We start from the raw sequence: 24757 nt of genomic DNA, 5'->3' as shown, positions 1-24757 counted from the left end.
ATTTTATGTAATAGAATTTCTGGAACTACCCTTCCCAGCTCTTGTACCTACCTTGTGGCAACCAGCTATGTTGAGGGATGTAAGTTGGTGGCAGTTAAAGGCAAAAGCTTTGACAGTTTCATTTGTCAGCTGAAAGCAGTAAGAGACATCACAGTATTGTAGATCTTTTGCATCCTGGCAGAACTTCTGAAACACAGTTACAAACACCCAAATCAATCTCATGTACCTTTTTGGATGCTTACAGTTCTATAATACATTCACACTAATCTTCTGATTTACTTCAGTCACTGTAACTAATTAATTTATTATTTTTCTCATATTGAACATGTGGAATAAGATACATATTATCAATGAGATTACTCAGTTGCATTCCATAACTCCCAACAAAAAAGGAGGAAATGCACCAGGTGACTATTTTTCATTTCTGACACTGGTAGATCACGAAGTGTGTTCTTCAGATCACACATAGCCTCTTTCATTTCATTTAAGTTTCATCGCACTTACTAAGATAGAAAAAAGACTGAGTTTGTGTCTTTTGCAATGAACATATCCAAACATTAAGGGTTACATTTCCAAGTGGGCCACAAAAATACTCTGTTCTCTATTGTGGCTTCAGATATCCTTGCTGTACATATTAAAAGGCATTTGGCAAGCAAAATAGGCAACTGTGTCTGGGCAGATTAATTGGAAGGGAGTATGGTCTAGGTGTTTGATCTGAAAACTGCAACTAAGGAGGTCTAGCTTCTTGCCCCAATTCTGCCACTAACCTGCGGTGTGACCTTGGGCAAGTCATGTAAAATCCAGCTTTTCAAAAGGCCCTCTTATTATGGGTGCCTTAGTTTTTTGAGGGTTCAACAAACTTACAGTCTGGTTTTCAGAGCTAGTGAACACCTGAAGATCCCATTCACTTCAATTTCAGCACCTCTGAAATTCAGATCTAGTTGTTTAAAGATGGACACCCATAAAAGGAAATATCCAAACTTAGAGGCCATTTTTTTAACATTTGGATGTTAGCCTCTCTGTGCCTTAGCTTTCTTAACTCAAAAATGAAAATGATGGTTGTGAGCCTATTAATTAATATTTAAGAACAGAAGAACACAACATAAGAACATAAGAATGGCCATACTGGGACAGACCAAAGGTCCATCCAGCCCACTATCCTGTCTATCGACAGTGGCCAATGCCAGGTGCCCCAGAGGGAGTGAACCTAACAGGTAATGATCAAGTGATCTCTCTCCTGCCATCCATCTCCACCCTCTGACAAACAGAGGCTATGGGCACCATTCCTTACCCATCCTGGCTAATAGCCATTATTGGACTTAACTTCCATGAATTTATCTAGTCCTCTTTTAAACCCTTTTATAGTCCTAGCCTTCACAACCTCCTCAGGCAAGGAGATCCACAGGTTGACCGTACACTGGGTGAAGAAGAACTTCCTTTTGTTTTAAATCTGCTGCGCATTAATTTCATTTGGTGGCCCCTAGTTCTTATATTATGGGAACAAGTAAATAGCATTTCCTTATTCACTTTTTCCACACCACTCATGATTTTATATACCTCTATCATATCCCCCCTTAATCTCCTCTTTTCCAAGCTGAAAAGTCCTAGCCTCTTTAATCTCTCTTCATATGGGACCCGTTTCAAACCCCTAATCATTTTAGTTGCCCTTTTCTGAACCTTTTCTAGTGCCAGTATATCTTTTTTGAGATGAGGAGACCACATCTGTACGCAGTATTCAAGATGTGGGCGTACCATGGATTTATATAAGGGCAATAAGATATTCTCCATCTTGTTCTCTATCCCTTTTTTAATGATTCCTAACATCCTGTTTGCTTTTTTGACTGCCGCTGCACACTGCATGGACGTCTTCAGAGAACTATCCACGATGACTTCAAGATCTTTTTCCTGATTAGTTGTAGCTAAATTAGCCCCCATTATATTGTATGTACAGTTGGGGTTATTATTTCCAATATGCATTACTTTACATTTATCCACATTAAATTTCATTTGCCATTTTGTTGCCCAATCACTTAGTTTTGTGAGATCTTTTTGAAGTTCTTCACAGTCTGTTTTGGTCTTAATTATCTTGAGCAGTTTAGTATCATCTGCAAACTTTGCCACCTCACTGTTTACCCCTTTCTCCACATCATTTATGAATAAGTTGAATAGGATGGGTCCTAGGACTGACCCTTGGGGAACACCACTAGTTAACCCTCTCCATTCCGAAAATGTACCATTTATTCCTACCCTTTGTTCCCTGTCTTTTAACCAGTTCTCAATCCATGAAAGGATCTTCCCTCTTATCCCATGACAACTTAAATTACGTAAGAGCCTTTGGTGAGGGATCTTGTCAGAGGCTTTCTGGAAATCTAAGTACACTATGTCCACTGGATCCCCCTTGTCCACATGTTTGTTGACCCCTTCAAAGAACTCTAATAGATTAGTGAGACATGATTTCCCTTTACAGAAACCATGTTGACTTTTGTCCAACAGTTTATGTTCTTCTATGTGTCTGACAATTTTATTCTTTACTATTGTTTCAACTAATTTTCCCGGTACTGACATTAGACTTACCAGTCTGTAATTGCCAGGATCACCTCTAGAGCCCTTTTTAAATATTGGCGTTACATTCCAGTCATTGGGTACAGTGCTTTGCAAAGTACTTTGGAGACTCCCAGATGGAACGTGGTATAGAAGTACAAAGTATTATTATTACTAATAATATAGTCTAGTTTGCTCGCAGGTTCTTGCAGTATCTGGACATTTTTGCAGGTACATGTGTTGCACTCTCCTTTGAAAATGGGGTCTGAAGAGACCAAAGAAAGAAACCTGACTAATTTAATTAGTGTATACTACACCTTACATTTAACCTTTGCATCTACGATGGCCAAGAATGTGAACCAGAATGTCTGACAAGCTGCAGGTTAAATAATTAATTTAAAATAGACTGTGCTTCACAGCTGCCCAATTCACATAAAACCTTACTTTGCATGAAACAAGGTAAGATGGATCTACATACTGTGGCATGTTTGAGTCTTTGCAATGAAGCTGCTATAAACAGACAAACCAATTCAGAACCACAATATGACACTTTCCACCTTCCCCCTCTGCATCTTCAGAAATCCTTTGGCTTGAATCTTTTTCAGGGGTTAAAGCTGTTTATTTCAGAACCTCTCTCTCTCTCTAAAGGGAGATGGAGGATGTCCCAGCACCTCTATCAGTGCAGGCAACCAACTGGACGTTGCCAGCTTTTCTCCACCATTCAAGCCCCCAGCCCAACTCCTTTTTGGGATAGCTCATTGTGGAGCTAGTGTCCTCTCTGCAGGGCCCACAATACAAATGTAAATGACCTAAAATAATATTTTATACATCAAAATATCATGATTTTCATTTCCAGACAAGTGTCTCTGAATCTTTCATGGCTAGAAGAAAGTGCTTGGCCCTATTGGGAATCTCCCCTTTACAATGATTTGTAGCCCTGAAGGGTGGTAAGACATCAAATCTTAAACTTGTCACTGGTCCAGCCTTCCAGGACTGTTCAGCGTGGGCCTATCGCAAGTGTAATTTAGCATGGGATAGAGTGGCAATTCTACCTGTGTGAGGGAAAGAAGAAAACATTTATATGGCAGACTGAGTTAAAAAATGGTGGCTGCTTGAAGCTGCTCAAAGGTTTCTAGTAATAGAAATAGTCCTGAAATACAGGGATTAGTGAAAAGAGTGGCAGGTAAAGGTGCATGATGAATGCAATTAATCACAGAGATACCACCTCTATATATGTGGTACATACTATCAGTAATAAAACATATCACATATACAGCTGTCACCCTAAAAAACAGTATTTACCAATAATTTACCTGATTATTGTATCTGAGACACAGCAGTATTCTGCTTAACTTAAAATATGAATTCACTGTAGTATCTCAGATGCTTTGATGTGGTAATTGCTGGTAAATGCTGACTTTTGGATGACCAATGTATGTAAGTGTGAACTGCATGTGTGTGTGGGTATATATACAGCCAGACCTGCACACACTTTATAATTTCAACTTTATTTCATTAACCAGCTTTTAAATCTTACCATCTGTGTCTAGCGCTGCAGTTTGCTTTTTGGATCAGTACGGTTATGATAGGTCAGCAACTGCTGTTTTTAAGTACAGTATATATCTGGCTGTGAATGTTTTACTTTAAGACACTTTTGTTTTACTTTAAGAATGGAAATACAGAAATTATAAATGTTAGCTAGTATGGCTTTCATATTTTAATGCCAGTTTTGCAGGGTGTTAACTGCAGTGCAGAAAAATTCTAAACCCCCAGTGACTAAATTTTTTTCTCCTCATGTAAGAGAAGCCTAATTATCTTCAGCATTAGATCCCCACATGTGATTAAGTCATTACTACATTCCCAGTGAGGGTATGTAGTACAGGCTGCAGCCAGGATTTCAGTGTTTGTGTGATATGCTTAGATCATTTTTACTGGAATTGTCAAGCTGCTACAGTCTGTCATATGTACAGATTTAAAATATCCATAAAAAATTAGGTACTGAAGCTGCTCCTACCATTAAAACTCCCCACTAACTGTGAATACCACCATTAGCCCAAACATAGCTTTTTACAAGTTATCAGCTTAAGTCCTGAAAAATCATACAACAAAGTATTTTTATAACCTGTTGAGGAGTGCTGGGGAACTTAGTGCTGCCAAGAATTATTTTCTTTAATGAAAACAATAACTGGCATATAACATGAAAAATGGCATATAACAGAACATCTGAATATTTTGTTATGCGGTATCCTTTGTGTAAATTACATTTTACTTTAATAGACTGAATCTTTTTTGGGAGATAATCTATACAAGGCCTCCAAGTCAACACAAAAGGCAAAACAACCTTGCCAGCATGCAATTCCCATTGAATTTCATGTTCAGTGACAGGACAAAAATAACTGATAATGATTAAAGCAAATTAGATGTGAGCTTGAAAGGTAATGTTGTGACAAAAAAATGCAGTTTTGGGTTGTATACACAGAGTTATCACGCCACAAACAAGGAAGGGGACAGTCCCATTTTAAATAGCACTGGTTGGATTGCAACTTGACTGAATTTTTTCTGGGCACTTCAGTGCAAACACCGTGTTAATACTAGAGCTGTACGAATCATCAATTTTTTAGTTTGCTGGCTGAACTGAAAAAAAATGTGCTTCACATCAAATGAAATGAAAACTTGTTGGGTTTCTTAGTGAAAGAAAAAATGATTTGGGTAAAATAAAATATTTTGTTTTGAGTGGGGGGATTTTAGCTGCTTTTTTATTAAAATAAAAGGAAATGTGGAATGCCATTCACAAAAACCACCGGACGAGGAGGTGATAGTGCCCCCCCCATGCCCCTGTGGTAGAGCACTTTCATGGGATATGGGAAGAGTCCTCACTCTGCCTAATTTGGAGCAGGAGTTTGAACAGAGATCTCCCATACTGCAAATGAGTGCCGGGCTATAGGGTATCCTTGGTGGATCTTTCTCAGTCTCGCCTCTTGAAGCTGTTCCTCTTCGTATAAATAATTAAATATTCACTGCACCATGGAGAGCACTCTAACATGGGGTTAGGACACTTGCCAAGGCGGGGGTGCCAGTCCCTGTGTCAAATGAATATTTAATTATTTATACAAAGTGGAACAGCTTCAACAGGAAATACTGAGAGAAAGCCACCCCACAACACCACATAACCCAAAACTGCAGCTTTCAGCAAATAAACTATTATTCTGAAAACATTTGCCCAGCTCTAGTCAGCACATTGGAGGGAATTCAGAGAAGAGGAATGGTCTTAGGTGGAAAAGTACTATATATATAGTTTAGCACTAAGGAATGGGTAGGAAGGGGGAAATAGAATAACTGTCTACAAGTCAGTGATGAGCTGCCAAAACCTTAACAACCGGTTCCCTCCTCACCCCACGAGGGGGTTGTGGCTCACCCCGGCCCCCCGGGACTCTTGCCCCATCCAACCCCCCCACGTTCCTTGATGCCCCCCCGGGACCTTTGCCCCAACTACCCCCCTCCTCTGTCCCCTGACTGCCCCCAAAACCAGGCAGGAGGGGCTCGTGGGCCACTGTAGTGGCTGCCCACCCCACCCCTAAGAGCCAGAGGCACCTGCCGGGGTGAGGTGGGGAGTCCTGGCGGTGCTTACCTGGGGCAGCTCCCAGGAAGCATCCGGCAGGTCCCTCTGGCTCCTAGGGGCAGGGGATCGTAGCTGGGGGGGAGCAACGGGAGCGGCCACTCCCCCCACTGATCACATCAAAAGTGGCGCCTTAGGTGCCGACTCCCTGGGTGCTCCAGGGTTGGAGCACCCATGGGGAAAATTTGGTGGGTGCAGAGCACCCACCGGCGGCTCCCCGCCCCGCGCCAGGCCCCAGCTCACCTCCACTCCGCCTCCTCCCCTGAACGCGCCACCCCACTCTGCTTCTCTGCCCCTCCCTCCGGTTTCCCGCGAATCAGCTGTTCATGCAGGAAGCCAGGGAGGGCTGAGACACAGGCTGCGGCTTCGTGCTCAGGCCCAGGGAGGTGGAAGTGAGCTGGGGTGGGGAGCGGTCCTCCTGGGCCCCCCGCCGGGTTACCTGCTGTGGCGTGGGCGGCCCTCCTTGTGGACCCCCGCCCCAGCTCACCTCTGCTCCGCCTCCTTGGGCCTGAGCGCGAAGCCGCCACCTGCTTCTCAGCCCCCCGGCTTCCTGCGCAAACAGCTGATTCGTGGGAAGCTGGGCCGGGGGGGAGGACAGAGAAGCAGAGCGGGGCGGCGCGTTCAGGGGAGGAGGCGGAGGCGGAGTGGAGGTTAGATGGGGCTGGGCGCGGGGTGGGGAGCTGCCGGTGGGTGCTCTGTATCCACCAAATTTTCCCCATGGGTGCTCCAACCCCAGAGCACCGATGGAGTCGGCGCCTCGCAGGACAACCGGTTCTAAAAGGGCTTCTAAATTTAACAACCGGTTCTAGCGAACTGGTGCGAACCGGCTCCAGCTCACCACTGCTACAAGTATTTCATAATATGATAGGTCTAGATTCCCTAGATAGGAAAATCCTCTAACGGGGACAGGAAATTTCAATCTCTGCAATAATTTCTAGCCTGTCCACTTCACAATCATTCCTTTTTTCTTACCCCTCCAGCTTTCTTGGCAACATGGCTCCTATAGTTGCTATGTACCCAGGAGCTCCCTACTGGCAGCTGACCTACAGGGGAGTTTCTCATGGCATAATTGCAGAGGTAGTGAGACAGTTTTTATTTTGAGACAAGACACTGATTTATCTTGTGAGCCATGTTCAATTTTAGGGAGCTGACTTTATACAGATGAGAAACTGAATATTTTGCACTGAAGACAAGCTTTGCGTCTAAACATCATGTGACAGTCCTCTTGATCCTTATATAAAAACCCAGATGGCTATATACTGGCTTTCATAAATTAGAAGAGATATTTCTGTTCTGACATTGTTTATGTTTCAATTACATGGAACATGTAAGGAAGTCCAATCAGAATTGTTCTCTAAGGCATCAGTTCTGCCAGTGGCTTGTCTGTAGATCTTTGTGTGTATGCAGAGTAAAAAAATTAAATCCAGATGCGTCTCCTGGGGTGTAGTAGGGACTGACTCATTCCTATAATATATGGCTTTAAAGTTATGGATGTGGAGTCCTATAATGGAAAAAGCTGTGGGAGTCAAAGACTGGGGTCACACAATGGCAATGCCAACACCTGCAGCCATGGGGTCCCCCGCTGCTTATGGCATGAGTGTGATGATCGCCAGTGAATAGGAGATCTCAGCATTTCTCTGTCACGTAGTCAGGAGTGTTTATCAGGTGCAGTTTAAAGTATAAACTGCAGCTGCTGTTTATATCCTACTCCAACTATTGTTCTCATTTGAAGTAAGATATAAATCCCACCTCATTGCCCACTGGCAATGAGAACAATCTTAAGTTCCTGATTAGTGTTGATTTATGTCATTGTGATATGGAAAGGAAATGTATGTCTCCATACTGATTTTTAGAAAATGTGGAGAAGGTAAATAACATGACATCTTTATAGTGTCAGCAAATCAAATATTATAGTAATCACATCACCTTCTTTATGATAAATGAATAAAACACAGGCCATTTTCTTTCCAATACAGGTGTTTGCTCGTTAACTAAATCTGGGATAGAGGTGAGCATGGGAGTTTGTCTTATTAAGAATTAAGGTCAATTTCAGAAGATCTCTATTTTCAAGCATCTCAATCCTGACACTCATCTCATCTGCACACCCAATGGCCAAATTTCTGTTGCAAATCCAGACACTTTCTCTCTATTGTCTCTTTCATCAAATTCAAGCTCCTTCAAGACCTTCCACAAACAAGCTTCTTCCTACCTCTCTGGCCTTGTCACCTTTCGCCTCCCCAAACTCTCTCTTTGCTTGATGCTCATCTAACTAACCTCTCTATTTCCTTCTCCCACACTCACATCAATACTACTGCTGGTCAAAAAAAATGGATTCCAATTATTTTTTGTAGAAAAATGCAGTGTTATTGAAATTGAAATGTTTCAGAAAATGTTTGATTTCAATGACATTTGATTTTTCAATAGTTTTTTTAAACAAAACAAAATTTTCAATTCAAATTGAAACACATTTTTATTTCATTTCAATTTTTTTTATAGGAAAACTGAAATTTTCTGTGAAAATTTTCAAATGAAATCATTGGCAATTTTTCACACAGGTAAAACTTGAGTTTTCAACCAGTCCTACTAGATAGCTTCTTTTATGCCTATCTGACTTGTCTGCCACACTTCCCCCCATCCTTCTTTAAATCCCGTCTCAAAATCATTTCTTCAGGGAAGCTTATCATCTTTAGATAGTTATATTAATAAATATATCAATACGGGGAAGAGGGATAACTCAGTGGTTTGAGCATTGGCCTGCTAAACCCAGGGTTGTGAGTTCAATCCTTGAGGGGGCCATTTAGGGATCTGGGGAAAAAATTGGGGATTGGTCCTGCTTTGAGCAGAGAGTTGGACTAGATGAGGTCCCTTCCAACCCTAATATTCTATGAAATCAATACAGCAACTCCATAATCTTATTGTCTTTGCCATTGTTCTCTCAGAATTTGTCATTTCCTCCTGTTTCTCTTGTCTTAATTTAGGGCCCAATTCAGCACATGATTAACCTTCAGAACAGTAATCCCATCCTACTCAGAAAAGCAGGTAAGCATGTTCTTGAAGTAAATAACATTTACTCATGTAATTAAGTATTTTGCAGAATTAGAGTGTTAGAGTCTACAGGCAGAGACTTAGGTGGAAACGTTTAAAGGTCTTTGTGGAAAAGTGTGATGCACTTTTGCATGTGCAAAATGCTCAGTGTGCACATGTAAATCATGCTTGAACATGTACAAAGATATTTGCTTGCACAAGTTATCCTCTATTTGTAATCATACTTTAGGCGCTCTTCATGCACAACTTGTGAATGCATAAAAGTGTATGCACATATATAAAGTCGAGGCCTTAGTTGTGTATTGTTTCCAAAAGCACCATGAAGATCTACGATGCTATATCAATGACAATTAAAACAATAAAGACAGAAACAAAATGATAAATCAGAATTTCAATATGCAAGTAACCTTTACAGTCATACTGTCAATGTGACAAATCTTCAGCTGGGAAATAACATCACTGATAATAATTAAAAACAGATGCTGCATGCGTCAGTAAATCCGAAACTTAAAACAATTCATCAAACGTGCTGTTCCAGTGAAATACTGAGCTGAAATAAAGTATTTTTATGACAATTGCTAGACACTTTGAAGTAAAAATGTTTAATTACTGTATAACTTTATTTAGAGGTCAGAGTTTCCAATGAATGCAAATAGTTCCCTCTTTAGTAACTTCAAACTGCGGGTGGCTTCAAAACAAAGGTTGTTTCTATACCATGTAATTACTTTCCCTTTCTGATCGCATTGTAAAGATATAGCTGCTGTTAGATTGGTTGTTAACTGAGGACACCTTCTAAACAAAGATATTGGATATGTTTTCTTTCTAAACTACCACTACACAGAAACATATAAAGCAATATCTTAAAGAACACATCTCATGGTCACAACTGTAACCAAACAGCATCTTTATGTTGTATACAGCCCAACATTACAACTTCAAAAGTGCAGAATAAATCAATCATTTTAGAAAGGAAAACATTTATGACATAAAAATGTTTATGATGAAATTCACTAAGGTCGGATTGAGATGGAGAATAGGTGGAAATAGAGACAAGTTATAAGCAGGAGCAGAGTGATGAAGGTTTTTTGAAAGTGAGGCTTATGAATTTAAGACTGATACATAAAAGCCAGTGAAGGGACTCCATGAGTGGAGGAGAGTCACAGTTAATGCAATGTTACAGGAAGATATTTAGCCGCCGTATTTTGGACTGACAGAAGAGGAGAGTGGGGAGGCTAGAAAGGAGAAGGTTAGAATAATTGATATTTAGGAAGGTGAGTATTTTAGAGATAATATAGAGGGAGAAAATTTAAAATTCACTGATGGCCATAATATGCTGGGAAAAGGAAAGAGAAAAATCAGTGATATCACCAATGCTGCAGGATTGGGTGATGGATAGTGATTGAGAGGGTTTTAAAGCAAAATAAGATCAGTTTTTGACATTGTTAATTTGAGAAAGCAGAGGGACTTCTAGGAGGACATCTGTCTATATCCCTATAAAAGGGTCTGGTTGATCTTACCTGAATTCCCATATCAGTGATCTTCCTACATTCAGATACAGAAAGTTCCTTCATTCTTCTAGTGTGGGCCAGGGCTGCCAAGCTCTGAAAACACGTCAAATAAATTTCAACTTTATATTATAATAACACATCTGTGAAATAACATTTTGTTAAGATAGATGATAATAATGTCCTAAATTTACAGCATCTCGCACCTTCCATCTGAGGATTACACCTTTTAAAGACATTAACTAACTTACCCAAACAATACCTCTGTGAGATATTATCTCAGTTCTACAGAGTAAAGTGAGGCCCAGAGATGTTGAATTAGTGAGCTGCCTGAAGTCATATAAAGAGTTCAAGATAGAGTGAGGTCTCCTTCCTCTGTTCTATCCTCCAGAAAATGATCCCTTTATGTAGCCATCCTCACATGGTCCAAAGTAACATCATGTTGATTTGTACTCTTTTCTTTAGAGCTAGAAATAATTTTCATTACATACCAGCTCCTTAAATTAATTAAATTCAATTAATACTTCTGAGTTCCTTAGGGAGAACTGCCATCTGATGTGGATTTCCTATCTGTATCCACTCATGTTTGGAAATCAACAAATGTATGGCTTTTCTGCAGATCTCTTCACTCCAGCCAAGTTAGATAAAAATTGCTGTGTGGTCTTTTAAAAAATTGTTTGTTGAAAAAACAACAACCATGAACTTTTTCATATAAGTGAGAAAAGGAAGTAGAGAAAGCAGAGATGCATGGTATGTTTTCACTTCCAGTAAACAAATTAGCATTTTCATAAAGTGAACAATTTCACCGACTTGCTTCAAATTTTTGGACTGAAACAAGAGCTTTTCACGAACAAGTCTACATTAACTATGTGGGCAAAAACCAAATATTAGTTGCAGTTCTTCAACCAAGCTTTATATTCAATTATTTTACATTTAAATTATGCCTCAAATCAAGGGCCAAATGGTTCCTGTTAAGCACAAGCCAGAGGTAGTATACAGTCAGACTACCCTAGCAGGAGCTCCAGGGGACATTGTGCCTGCAGGGAGCAGTTCCTGTTTTCAGGAGTGCAACTATGGCAAGTCCCAATGTTGGGAATAGAAGATAGTTTGAATTTTCTTTTCCTTGTGCACTGGGGCAAGGACCAGCACAAACTGACCATCGTTCTCAAGCCCTAAGGAGAATGAGAGTTTTGATGTTTAAAAGTTTATACTGATGCCAAATGTCTGGGGACTTGCACGCTTTACAGTAGTAAAACCAAAACAAAGTACAAAGTGAGCCTTCAGAAAACAAATTTTTCATTTTCTTCTATATGAGTGGTGTGTGAACATTTTGACCAGCAAATTATCTGCTATCTTTCAGAACAGCCATGCTGCTCAAGAAGGAAACGTGATAAAGAAAAATAAGAATGTGTAAAAATAGTCTGGGATCCAGATGTGGATACTATTGTGCTGATGACAGAAGCGTAGATTTTGCCAATTCTGGAAACCTAGACCACTGAAAAAAATAGGGTTGGCAGAATTCTTTTTGTGTGTGGTAAATTCGACAATTAATATTGATTATTATTTTTAATCTTTTTTTCTGGTTTTTATCGTTTAGAATAAATTTTCAGAGTTTCACAACGGGACTGCTGGATGCTTTCAGGTACAAGAGGCGGCAAAGGACGCGGTCCTGGCAGGGTACAGCAGATACTTCTAGCCAGAACCGCAAAGAGGAAGACTAGGCCTGGCTGCCTGGCCTGCTGAACAGTTCCTACCTGGAGGCAGCCCCTCACTCCCAACTGGTGAGTGAGCCTGCAGAGAGCTCCCTACACTGCCACGGAGCCAGTGACACTGGATCCTGCAAGCACAAGGTGCAGGCCGGGCTGCGCTTGCCCACTGTTACTGATGTATTTTTTTTTGTTGATTTCAGTGTGTCAGGTGAAATCAACATTTACTGAGTAACTATTTAAATCAAATCCTGCCACACCTAAAAATAGTAATGAAAAATATAAGATCCTTCATCCTGACCCCAGCTGAAAATAAAGAACATTTAAAACAAACAAAGGGAAGTATTTCTTCACACAACGCACAGTCAACCTGTGGAACTCTTTGCCAGAGGATGTTGTGAAGGCCAAGACTATAACAGCGTTCAAAAAAGAACTGGATAAGTTCATAAAGGATAGGTCCATCTGTGGCTATTAGCCAGGATGGGCAGGGATACAAACCCATGCTCTGAAGTGTCCCTCACCTCTGTTTCCCAGAAGCTGGAAATGGATGACGGGGGATGAATCACTTGATGATTACCTGTTCTGTTCATTCTCTCTGAAGCATTGGCCACTGTAAGAAGAAGGCCTGGGTAGGGACCGTCGAATCGTGGAAGTCAATGAATGGCTACGCAGGTGGTGTCGGAGAGAAGGCTTTGGATTCTTTGACCACGGGATGGTGTTCCATGAAGGAGGAGTGCTAGGCAGAGACGGGCTCCACATTACGAAGAGAGGGAAGAGCATCTTTGCGAGCAAGCTGGCTAACCTAGTGAGGAGGGCTTTAAACTAGGTTCACCAGGGGAAGGAGACCAAAGCCCTGAGGTAAGTGGGAAAGCGGGGTACCGGGAGGAAGCACAGGCAGGAATGTCTGTGAGGGGAGGGCTCCTGCCTCATACTGAGAATGAGGGGCGACCAGCCGGTTATCTCAAGTGCTTATATACGAATGCACAAAGCCTTGGAAACAAGCAGGGAGAACTGGAGGTCCTGGTGATGTCACGGAATTATGACGTGATTGGAATAACAGAGAATTGGTGGGATAACTCACATGACTGGAGTACTGTCATGGATGGTTATAAACTGTTCAGGAAGGACAGGCAGGGCAGAAAAGGTGGGGGAGTAGCACTGTATGTAAGGGAGCAGTATGACTGCTCAGAGCTCCGGTACGAAACTGCAGAAAAACCTGAGTGTCTCTGGATTAAGTTTAGAAGTGTGAGCAACAAGAGTGATGTAGTGGTGGGAGTCTGCTATAGACCACCAGACCAGGGGGTTGAGGTGGATGAGGCTTTCTTCTGGCAGCTCGCAGAAGCTACTAGATCGCACGCCCTGGTTCTCATGGGTGACTTTAATTTTCCTGATATCTGCTGGGAGAGCAATACAGCGGTGCATAGACAATCCAGGAAGTTTTTGGAAAGCGTAGGGGACAATTTCCTGGTGCAAGTGCTAGAGGAGCCAACTAGGGGGGGAGCTTTTCTTGACCTGCTGCTCACAAACTGGGAAGAATTAGTAGGGGAAGCAAAAGTGGATGGGAATCTGGGAGGCAGTGACCATGAGTTGGTTGAGTTCAGGATCCTGACACAGGGAAGAAAGGTAAGCAGCAGGATACGGACCCTGGACTTCAGGAAAGCAGACTTCGACTCCCTCAGGGAACGGATGGGTAGGATCCCCTGGGGGACTAACATGGAGGGGAAAGGAGTCCAGGAGAGCTGGCTGTATTTCAAGGAATCCCTGTTGAGGTTACAGGGACAAACCATCCCGATGTGTCGAAAGAATAGTAAATATGGCAGGCGACCAGCTTGGCTTAACGGTGAAATCCTAGCGGATCTTAAACATAAAAAAGAAGCTTACAAGAAGTGGAAGGTTGGACATATGACCAGGGAAGAGTATAAAAATATTGCTCGGGCATGTAGGAATGAAATCAGGAGGGCCAAATCGCACCTGGAGCTGCAGCTAGCGAGAGATGTTAAGAGTAACAAGAAGGGTTTCTTTAGGTATGTTGGCAACAAGAAGAAAGCCAAGGAAAGTGTGGGCCCCTTAATGAATGAGAGAGGCAACCTAGTGACAGAGTATGTGGAAAAAGCTAATGTACTCAATGCTTTTTTTGCCTCTGTCTTCACTAACAAGGTCAGCTCCCAGACTGCTGTGCTGGGCATCACAACATGGGGAATAGATGGCCAGCCCTCTGTGGAGAAAGAGGTGGTTAGGGACTATTTAGAAAAGCTGGACGTGCACATGTCCATGGGGTCGGACGTGTTGCATCTGAGAGTGCTAAAGGAACTGGCGGCTGTGATTGCAGAGCCATTGGCCATTATCTTTGAAAACTCGTGGCGAATGGGGGAAGACCCGGATGACTGGAAAAAGGCTAATGTAGTGCCAATCTTTAAAAAAGGGAAGAAGGAGGATCCTGGGAACTACAGGCCAGTCAGCCTCACTTCAGTCCCCAGAAAAATCATGGAGCAGGTCCTCAAAGAATCAATCCTGAAGCACTTACATGAGAGGAAAGTGATCAGGAACAGTCAGCATGGATTCACCAAGGGAAGGTCATGCCTGACTAATCTAATCGCCTTCTATGATGAGATTACTGGTTCTGTGGATGAAGGGAAAGCAGTGGATGTTTTGTTTCTTGACTTTAGCAAAGCTTTTGACATGGTCTCCCACAGTATTCTTGTCAGCAAGTTAAAGAAGTACGGGCTGGATGAATGCACTATAAGGTGGGTAGAAAGTTGGCTAGATTGTCGGGCTCAACGGGTAGTGATCAATGGCTCCATGTCTAGTTGGCAGCCGGTGTCAAGTGGAGTGCCCCAGGGGTCGGTCCTTGGGCCGGTTTTGTTCAATATCTTCATAAATGATCTGGAGGATGGTGTGGATTGCACTCTCAGCAAATTTGCGGATGATACTAAACTGGGAGGAGTGGTAGATACGCTGGAGGGCAGGGATAGGATACAGAGGGACCTAGACAAATTGGAGGATTGGGCCAAAAGAAATCTGATGAGGTTCAATAAGGATAAGTGCAGGGTCCTGCACTTAGGACGGAAGAACCCAATGCACAGCTACAGACTAGGGACCGAATGGCTAGGCAGCAGTTGTGCAGAAAAGGACCTAGAGGTGACAGTGGACGAGAAGCTGGATATGAGTCAGCAGTGTGCCCTTGTTGCCAAGAAGGCCAATGGCATTTTGGGATGTATAAGTAGGGGCATAGCGAGCAGATCGAGGGATCTATCTAACGTCCCCCTCTATTTGACATTGGTGAGGCCTCATCTGGAGTACTGTGTCCAGTTTTGGGCCCCACACTACAAGAAGGATGTGGATAAATTGGAAAGAGTCCAGCGAAGGGCAACAAAAATGATTAGGGGTCTGGAACACATGACTTATGAGGAGAGGCTGAGGGAACTGGGATTGTTTAGTCTGCAGAAGAAAAGAATGAGGGGGGATTTGATAGCTGCTTTCAACTACCTGAGAGGTGGTTCCAGAGAGGATGGTTCTAGACTATTCTCAGTGGTAGAAGAGGACAGGACAAGGAGTAATGGTCTCAAGTTGCAGTGGGGGAGGTTTAGGTTGGATATTAGGAAAAACTTTTTCACTAGGAGGGTGTGAAACACTGGAATGTGTTGCCTAGGGAGGTGGTGGAATCTCCTTCCTTAGAAGTTTTTAAGGTCAGGCTTGACAAAGCCCTGGCTGGGATGATTTAATTGGGGATTGGTCCTGCTTTTGAGCAGGGGGTTGGACTAGATGACCTCCTGAGGTCCCTTCCAACCCTGATATTCTATGATTCTATGATTCTATGATAAGACAGGATACTGGGGTAGATGGACTATTGGTCTGACCCAGTATGGCCATTCTTATGTTATGTAAAGAAATTGAGTTTTCCCCAGTGGACATATCTATCTTTGAGGGCCAATCATTACTTTCAAGGGAGTCACAAACAGCTAGAAGGTTTCTCATTTTTGCTCACCAAAGCATCCCTTTTCAGGTCAGCACATAAGCATGTGCTTAAGGCCCAAGTGGACATAAGCTTGTGCTTAAAGTTAAGGATATGTTAAGTGTTCTCCTGAAAAGGGGTGGCTTTAAGCATGTGCTTAAATGCTATCCTGAATCAGAGCCCAGGCGTTTGGTGGTAGGTGCAGACTTGTGGAGTGGCCTTTTTTTCAGTACCATTTCTATACTGCCATTTAGAACCAACATTAATCTACTTTACCCTGTAGTGAATTACTAACGTTCGTTAAAGATTTTTTACTAAACTATAACTAAAATTGGCATTACTTCATATCTAAACTACAACTATTTTGTACAACTACAGTAATATTGGGTCCTAGTATATAAACCACCCATTTACAAAATGAACACCAAAGTCTCAGGTACTATTCCTTATTGGGTTTTTTTTACATCTGAAAACTTTATAATCCCTTCTAAAAATGTTACAAGTACCCATTAATCTAGAAGAGATCATCCAAGATGCTCTGGATCTGAAATCTGATGAACACATCAGAGTCCACTGTGTAAGAACTATTCTCTATTATTATTTTCACTACAATAGAGCCTAGGGATTGACAAGAATGAAGCCCCATTGTGCTAGGCACTTCATTAATAATATGTTTGGCAAAACAAGGAGCGCAGGTTATTTAGGGGGAAAGAATTTTGAGAGGCACTAAATCTCATAGTTACATAGCAAGACTATTATGCCTTCAGTTTGTAAGAAACAAGACTGTACAGCCAAGTTCCACTAGAGTAGCAATGCAGCAAGTCTAATCCACCTGAAGTGGTCCAAGAAGTCATTGGGAGTCACAGTTATTCTTACCACAATGTATAAAATAGCCTATACTCATAGGAATTTTTACATCTATTGGTAGATTTTGATTTTGTGGATGATTTGATTCTATAATATCACCTGGTGAGCAACTTGGAATAATTGGGAATATGATGAACCGGCTCCAGTCATACATGACAGAATGGTCCGTTAGTATCACTTGGTGAATCTTCATTGGTATAGTCTGGAATCATATATGGTGCTGTGCTCCCCAGAATTCTCTCCTGGCTCTGAATCTCCTCATTCTCTATATCAGGGCCCTGGAGATTTGTGGAAAATATGATCTAAACTATCATTGTCACGATGACAGAATCTACTCATCCACTTGTCGATATTTATCACAGTTCAATCACAATGCCTTGCTGCCATATGCATTTGAAAGAAATGCTATTCTACATTGAAGTTGCTGCTTAGCATCTGCTTATCTTTTAATGGTGCCCACTATCCAACATGCTTATCTCATTCATAACTCTGAAGGGGATATGCGATTTCAGAGCACCTTACTAAAAATACCTAACATGAAACTGGCTGAGATTAAACCTCAGTAAAACTAAAGCTGTGTTGATTGTATCAGGTAGGAGGTGTGAAAAGAACAACATATACTTTCACCTCCTAATCAATACTAGGGAACTCCTTAAGAGAGCTGCATTAGCCCGTTCTTCCAGCACCTCCATTCTACAAGGGGCAACAGTCTATGCATCTGTACTGGTGGATCTCCCAGTTTTCCCTTCCCCCAAACTCCACTGTGCAAGTCCAAGCAGGAATCTGCTGCAAAGTAGTGCTAGGCAGCATGCAGAGCATGTGCACCCACTGCCTGGGCTCTCGAAATTCTATCTGTCTTCTTACACAGCGAAATCATATCAGTTCCATTGTGTCTGGGAACCCCAATGGCCACAGAGAAGGGGCAGAATGTGTCCCCAAGTCTTTGGCACAGCATACGTATTAGTTAGCTCCCTTAGAGTTCATCTTTAAATCCTTCTTATTCTGTTCCAATCTATCACTGTGACCTAGATTTATTTTTTTAACCAATTTATTTTAGAAGGTTTTAAAAGAGTGTTTCATTTACTTTATTATTGGGATGGACAAGCATCTATTGAACACAGTTTATTATTGTTGTTTTGCACAGGCTTCTAGCAGAATAGAAAGTGACCATTTACTCTGATTATTGAGAGAGGATCTTCACTTGCTAGAGCCAAAAGTCATCTGAGGCTATAGCAGGAGGCAATACCAAAGGACAACTTTTTATTATGTATGCCCACACACTGGAAGTCTATGCCCTCAAATCCTTCAAATACAGGCTGATATGAGTTTACTGTTTCTCACTAATAATAACCATGTGCCACTTTATTTTCAACTTGTGCTGAGACTTTGATCCACATATCTCTTTATACGCTTAAAGGTCAACAGCTATAACGTATGTTGGTTTGCTTTTGTACAAATAGTATCTCTCATTTAGAATTTTGCTTTCCTACATTTTCTGGTGTGCTTTAAAATAAGTCAAAATATGTTCTGATTAGTCCAGAATTTCTACTGTTGCACAAAGCATTACTGTTAAAGTTCTAGAGCTTGATCTTGCAAATCCTTACTCCTAAGAGTACCCCCATCAAAATCACACACACTGCCTGTGTGACTGAACAAGCCACTTAGACCAAAATTTTCCAACTGAAGTCAGATACCAAATTCCATATTTAAATAGTGACATGGCTTTTCAGAGATGCTGAAGTCAATGGAGATTGCAGGGGCTCAGCAATTCTAAAAGTCAGGCCACGTGTAATCCCTAAACATCGATTCAGGTGCCTAACAATAGGAAATGAAGTTTGAAATGTTTGGCCATTGTGTGATTAGCCTGAGGTTACAAAAAACATCTATTCTTTTATGTAGGTATAAACAAGTGTCAGAGTAGTTTTCCTCTAGTCGAAACCAGACTTACGAGCATGTCAACTATGTGATGATAAATTACTAAATAAAGGTAATTCCTTTCCTGCTCTTGATGTTTTCTTTCTTTAGAATACCTAGGGAAAGTTATATTTTTTGCCTTAAATTATTATAGAAAATTTATACAATTAACTTTCATTGTACAATGCTCATGGTAATTGCTGCATTACAGAATCTCTGCTAATAATGAACCTGTTTAGAGATGGTTGCAGTCTAACTATCTGCATATCATGCCAAAAAATAATCCTATTAGAATCATAGAATATCAGGGTTGGAAGGGACCTCAGGAGGTCATCTAGTCCAACCCCCTGCTCAAAGCAGGACCAATCACCAACTAAATCATCCCAGCCAGGGCTTTGTCAAGTCTGACCTTAAAAATATCTAAGGAAGGAGATTCCACCACCTCCCCAGGTAACGCATTCCAGTGTTTCACCACCCTCCTAATATTTTTTTAATTTAAATAAGTTTTTCCTAATATCCAACCTAAACCTCCCCCACTGCAACTTGAGACTCCTCGTTCAGTCATCAGCTACCACTGAGAACAGTCTAGATCCATCCTCTTTGCAACCCCCTTTCAGGTAGTTGAAAGCAGCTATCAAATCCCCCCTCATTCTTCTCTTCTGCAGACTAAACAATCCCAGTTCCCTCAGCCTCTCCTCATAAATCATATGTTCCAGTCCCCTAATCATTTTTGTTGCCCTCCACTGGATGTTTTCCAATTTTTCCACATCCTTCTTGTAGTGTGGGGCCCAAAACTGGACACAGTACTCCAGGTGAGGCCTCATCAATGTTGAATAGAGGGGAACGATCACGTCCCTCGATCTGCTGGCAATGCCCCTACTTATACATCCCAAAATGCCATTGGCCTTCTTGGCAACAAAGGCACACTGTTGACTCATATCCAGCTTCTTGTCCACTGTAACCCCTAGGTCCTTTTCTGGAGAACGGCTGCCGAGCCATTCGGTCCGTAGTCTGTAGCGGTGCATTGGGTTCTTCCGTCCTAAGTGCAGGACTCTGCACTTGTCCTTGTTGAACCTCATCAGATTTCTTTTGGCCCAATCCTCTAATTTGTCTAGGTCCCTCTGTATGCTATCCCTACCCTCCAGCGTATCTACCTCTCCTCCCAGTTTAGTGTCATCTGCAAACTTGCTGAGGGTGCAATCCACACCATCCTCCAGATCATTTATGAAGATAGTGAACAAAACCGGCCCGAGGACCGACCTTGGGGCACTCCACTTGATACCGGCTGCCAACTAGACATGAAGCCATTGATCACTATTAATAGAGCCTAAATCTGAACCGTTACTAAATTACTCCCTTTTTCATACATTATCTAAATAAAAAATAATGATTAAACAACACATACAGGACTCAGTCAGTTATTACAGAGTGGTTGTTTATAACTTTTTTTTAAAGTAAAGGTTGTTTCATCTTTTCTATTCTCAGCTCCATTTTTAATAGATTTAAACTTCATCTGCAATAGTTTGCTCTGGGCAGAAAATTGGAAAACTAGGATTAATCACAAATTTTTATGAATATTAAGGTCAACAGGGACTGTAATGATTAGATAGTCTGCCCTCCTGTATATCACAGAGCAGAGACTGTCTCTCAATAATACCAGCACTAAATCCAATAAGTTATGGTTGGACTAAGCACAATTTGAGAAACACATTTATTCTTGATGTCTAGTTGAGACAGCACAGTGTCTGTTGTAACAAAAAATTCTTGAAAAATCAAAACAAAAAAACTGGGCCTGACTTTCCAAGTTACTGAGTAACGGCAATGCTCATTGACTTCAGTAGGAATTGTAGGTGTTCAGCACTTCTGGAAATAGTAAAAAACAGTTATGCACCTTTTCATAACTGTTCTTCTTTAAGATGTGTTATGTATGTCCATTACATAGCTGGGTGTGTGTGCGGCCTGTACACCAGTGCCAAAGAGTTTTCCCTAGCGGTACCTGTAGGGGTGGCCCTGCCCACCTCCTATCTTCATGCTTCAAACAAGACCTTAAATGGTAAAGCTGCCCTGACCCTCCTTCAGCTCCTGTGCCTCAGAAGGGGAGGGATAGCTTAGTGGTTTGAGCATTGGCCTGCTAAACCCAGGGTTGTGAGCTCAATCCTTGAGGGGGCGATTTAGGGATCTGCGGCAAAAATTGGGGATTGGTCCTGCTTTGAGCAGAGGGTTGGACTAGATGACATCCTGAAGTTCCTTCCAACTCTGATATTCTATGATTCTAAGTCAATGATAGACTATGATGCACTGGGTCATGTAGTGGACATATGCAATACATCTCAAAGAACAATAGTTGTAAGATGAGTAACCATTTTTCTTCTTCAAGTGCTTGCCTGTGTCCAAGCTATTACCCCAGGCAGTGGGGCTCAGAGTTCACCAGAAGTGCGACTGTAAGACTGCTTTTCCTGCATTTGCATCCTCCCTTGCTTCAGCAGTCCATGTATAATATCTGGCGAATGTATGAACTGAAGACCATGTCACTGCCCCGCATATGTCCACAATAGGGACATGTGCCACAAACACTACCTAGGCTGAAAGGGCTCTGGTCAAGTGCACTATCAGCTTGTCTAGAGGCTTTATTCCTTTTAGCAGCATAAATCATAGCGATACAGCTGGAGATCCATTTTGAGAGTCTCTGCCCTGGTCTATACTTAAAACTTAGGGCAACCTAGCTACATTGCTCAGGTGTGTGAAAATGAGTTAAGTTAAACCAAAGCCCTGGTGTAGACAGTGCTGGGTTGACAGAAGAATAATTATGTTGATCTACCTACCCCCTCTCGAGGGGGTGAATTTACTACAGCAACAGAAAAACCCCTTATATCGCTGTACTGAGCGTCTAGCACTGTAGGACTTTTAGGGCAGACATACCCTCTGTGTTATAACGGACTGTCCTCTCATACACTCTGCAAATGAAACAAAAAGAAACCCAAATGTCCTGTGCAAGTAAAACGCCAAAGCTAGGGTATCGAGCCCTTGCTCATACACATGAGCATGCAGCTTCAGAAGGAAAATCGGTAAGTATATAGACTGATTCAGGTGAAAAATCAGACACCCCATTTGAAAGACAAATTCAGACTGGAAATAAGGTGTAACTTTTTAATGGTGAGAGTAAACAATCGGAACAATTTACCAAGGGTTGTAGTGGACTCCATCACTGACAATTTTAAAATCAAGAATGGATGTTTTCCTAACATATGCCTTAAGAATTATTCTGAGGAAGTTCTATGGCCCATGTTATACAGGAGGTCAGACTAGATGATCACAATGGTCTCTTCTGGCCTTGGACTGTATAAATCCATGACTCATCCACCAGCTCAGAGATGATAACACTCCATCTGGGATACACACAAATTTGTTCTGATGGTAACTATGAGGATGACATACTGATTTCAGCCACATCTGCAGATGCAGTACTCTCAGGTGCAGCCTGGCATGAGGGCTCCCGTGCAGCCATGTGTGACCTAAGTGCCTCAGGCAATTCCTCACAGTGGTTTGTGGGTGATCCTTGAGGGACACACACAGATCTTGTACAGCCTGGAACTTGTAAAGAGGCAGAAATTCTGTCAGAGGTTGAATGCAGGACTTCCCCAATGAACTCTGCTCTTAGTAGAGGTGATAACATTGACTTTTCTTTGTTTATTTTCAGGCCCAGAAAGCTGAGCAGATGGAGAGTTTGATGGAAAGAAGCCTCCACCTGATGTCTGGATTGACCCTGAACTGACCAGTCACCCAGGTAAGGTGGACACCTCTTTGGCGGAGGTAGGCTACCATCACCACCATGTACTTGGTGAAAACTTTGTGCAAATGAAAAACCTAAGGGTGAATTGATAACCATCTTTTCCAATCATGAACCTTAGAAACTTCCTGTGACCAGGATGGATCTCCACATGGTAGTGTGCGTCCTGTAAGTTGAGGACAGCATACCAGTCCCCTAGACCTAGGGCAGGGATGATCATAGCAAGGGGCACCATATGGAACTTTATCTTCTTGATGTACTTGTTCAAGTTCCAACAGTCGAGGATGAGCACCAGTCTGAGACCACCTCTGGCTCTGGGTATCTGGTAGTATCAGGAATAAAAACCTGTCTTGATGAAGAGATGGCACCTCTTCTATAGCTCATAAATAATATAGAGTCTACACTTCTCATCTTAGTGCAGACTCGTGAGAGGGGTCCTTGAAGAGGAACTGAGTAGAGAAGGGGAAGGGGGTGAGACAGAAAATGTGGGGTATATCCTGATTCCACCATGCTAAGCACTCATTTCTCCAAAGTAATAGACTGCCACACATGTAGGAAATGGGATTACTTGTCCTAAAAAGGGGGAAAAGGCCAATGAGATCATAGCTGGACTGCATACTGTCCTTGACATAAGAGTCAAATGGACTGCTTCAAAGCCTGGAGACACCTAGATGAAGGGCCTGAGGAAGTACAAGGCATAGGTCTCCCACTCTGTGATCTCTACTTTCTCATATACTGGTCAGGCTGCCAGAAGGGCTAATATTGCTGCCTAGTCTGGTAATGAGGGTGATATTTTGTTCTCTTCGTAGCTGGAGTATAGAAGCCCAAGGACTTTAGAACCACTCTCAAGTCCTTTAGGGTGTGTAAAGTCTCATCAGTTTTGGATGAAAATAATTTACATACTTCAAAGGAAAGGTTCTCAATAGTCCGTTGCATCTCCATAGGAATCCCTGAATACCACAACCAGGAGGAAGGAGTGCATACTAACAGCCATCACCATAGCCCTGGCTGCAGAGTCCACTGCATCCAAGGAGGCCTGCAGAACCAAATGAGAGATGATGAAGTCGAAGAAGGTGGTACCTGGCTTATAGTTGATGGGTCCAGAATAGAGAGTCCCAGTGCAGACAATCTCAACACCTGCCAGTGCCAGATGACAATCTTCACCCAGCCTCCATCAAGTTGTAACAAAGGTGCTCTTCCCTCAGCCTTTTTGTCCTGGTCTGGAAGCTGAGACAAATGGAGCTCCTGTCTCTATGTCACTCTCACCTAAGCACTTGAGGCAGCATGAACAAGGGCCACTGACAGTCATGGGCTTCTGACAACCCAAGTAAGGTTTGAAACCCAGGAAACTTGGCATAGGCTACCTGGTACCAGGCAAGGCCCAAAGGTCCATCTGACTGGAAAAAATGCAAACTTAAACAAAATGTAAAAAATAAAATATGAAACAAAGAAAAAAAATAAAAGGAAAATTTTAATAGAAAATGATGAAAAAGAATATTACTAGGTGAATAACCAAGGAGTAATAAGATGGTTCACAGAGAACAAAGACACTGCAACTGCCAGCCACACAAGGAAAGAAGGAACTGAAGGAGGGGCAGGACGGCTCTGCCCTTTATATCCTCTTTGGAGCACAAGGAGCGAGGAGCTGGCCAGGGTCAACTCAATGGGCACTGCTAAGGAAAACTGTCTGGCACCAGAGCACAGGACACACACACACCCACACAGTGTAATGGACATATGCAAGCACTCTAAGAAGAACTGTCAGTTCTCTCTCTCCATCTGGATCTGGCATTCATTTAATTTCTTTTAACATTTCATCTTCTT

The 24757-nt window shown here is 42.1% G+C and overlaps 1 protein-coding gene across 1 annotated transcript in view; it reads right to left on the bottom strand.

Annotated features, from left to right (window-relative positions):
* The window catches only part of FBXL13 (F-box and leucine rich repeat protein 13), a 177487-nt gene that overhangs the window by 10023 nt on the left and 142707 nt on the right, over positions 1-24757 (bottom strand). Inside the window, exons 18-19 of the mRNA XM_077807867.1 lie at positions 10720-10803; positions 52-186 (exon numbers count right to left, since the gene is read on the bottom strand). Coding sequence (XP_077663993.1) covers positions 52-186; positions 10720-10803 — 219 coding nt within the window. The remainder of the gene's footprint in view (positions 1-51; positions 187-10719; positions 10804-24757) is intronic.

This window comes from Eretmochelys imbricata, chromosome 1 (genome assembly GCF_965152235.1).
Source record: "Eretmochelys imbricata isolate rEreImb1 chromosome 1, rEreImb1.hap1, whole genome shotgun sequence".
Taxonomy (NCBI): Eukaryota; Metazoa; Chordata; order Testudines; family Cheloniidae; genus Eretmochelys; species Eretmochelys imbricata.
The sequence above is the reverse complement of the archived record's forward strand: the minus strand, read 5'-3'. Positions and strand labels throughout refer to the sequence as shown.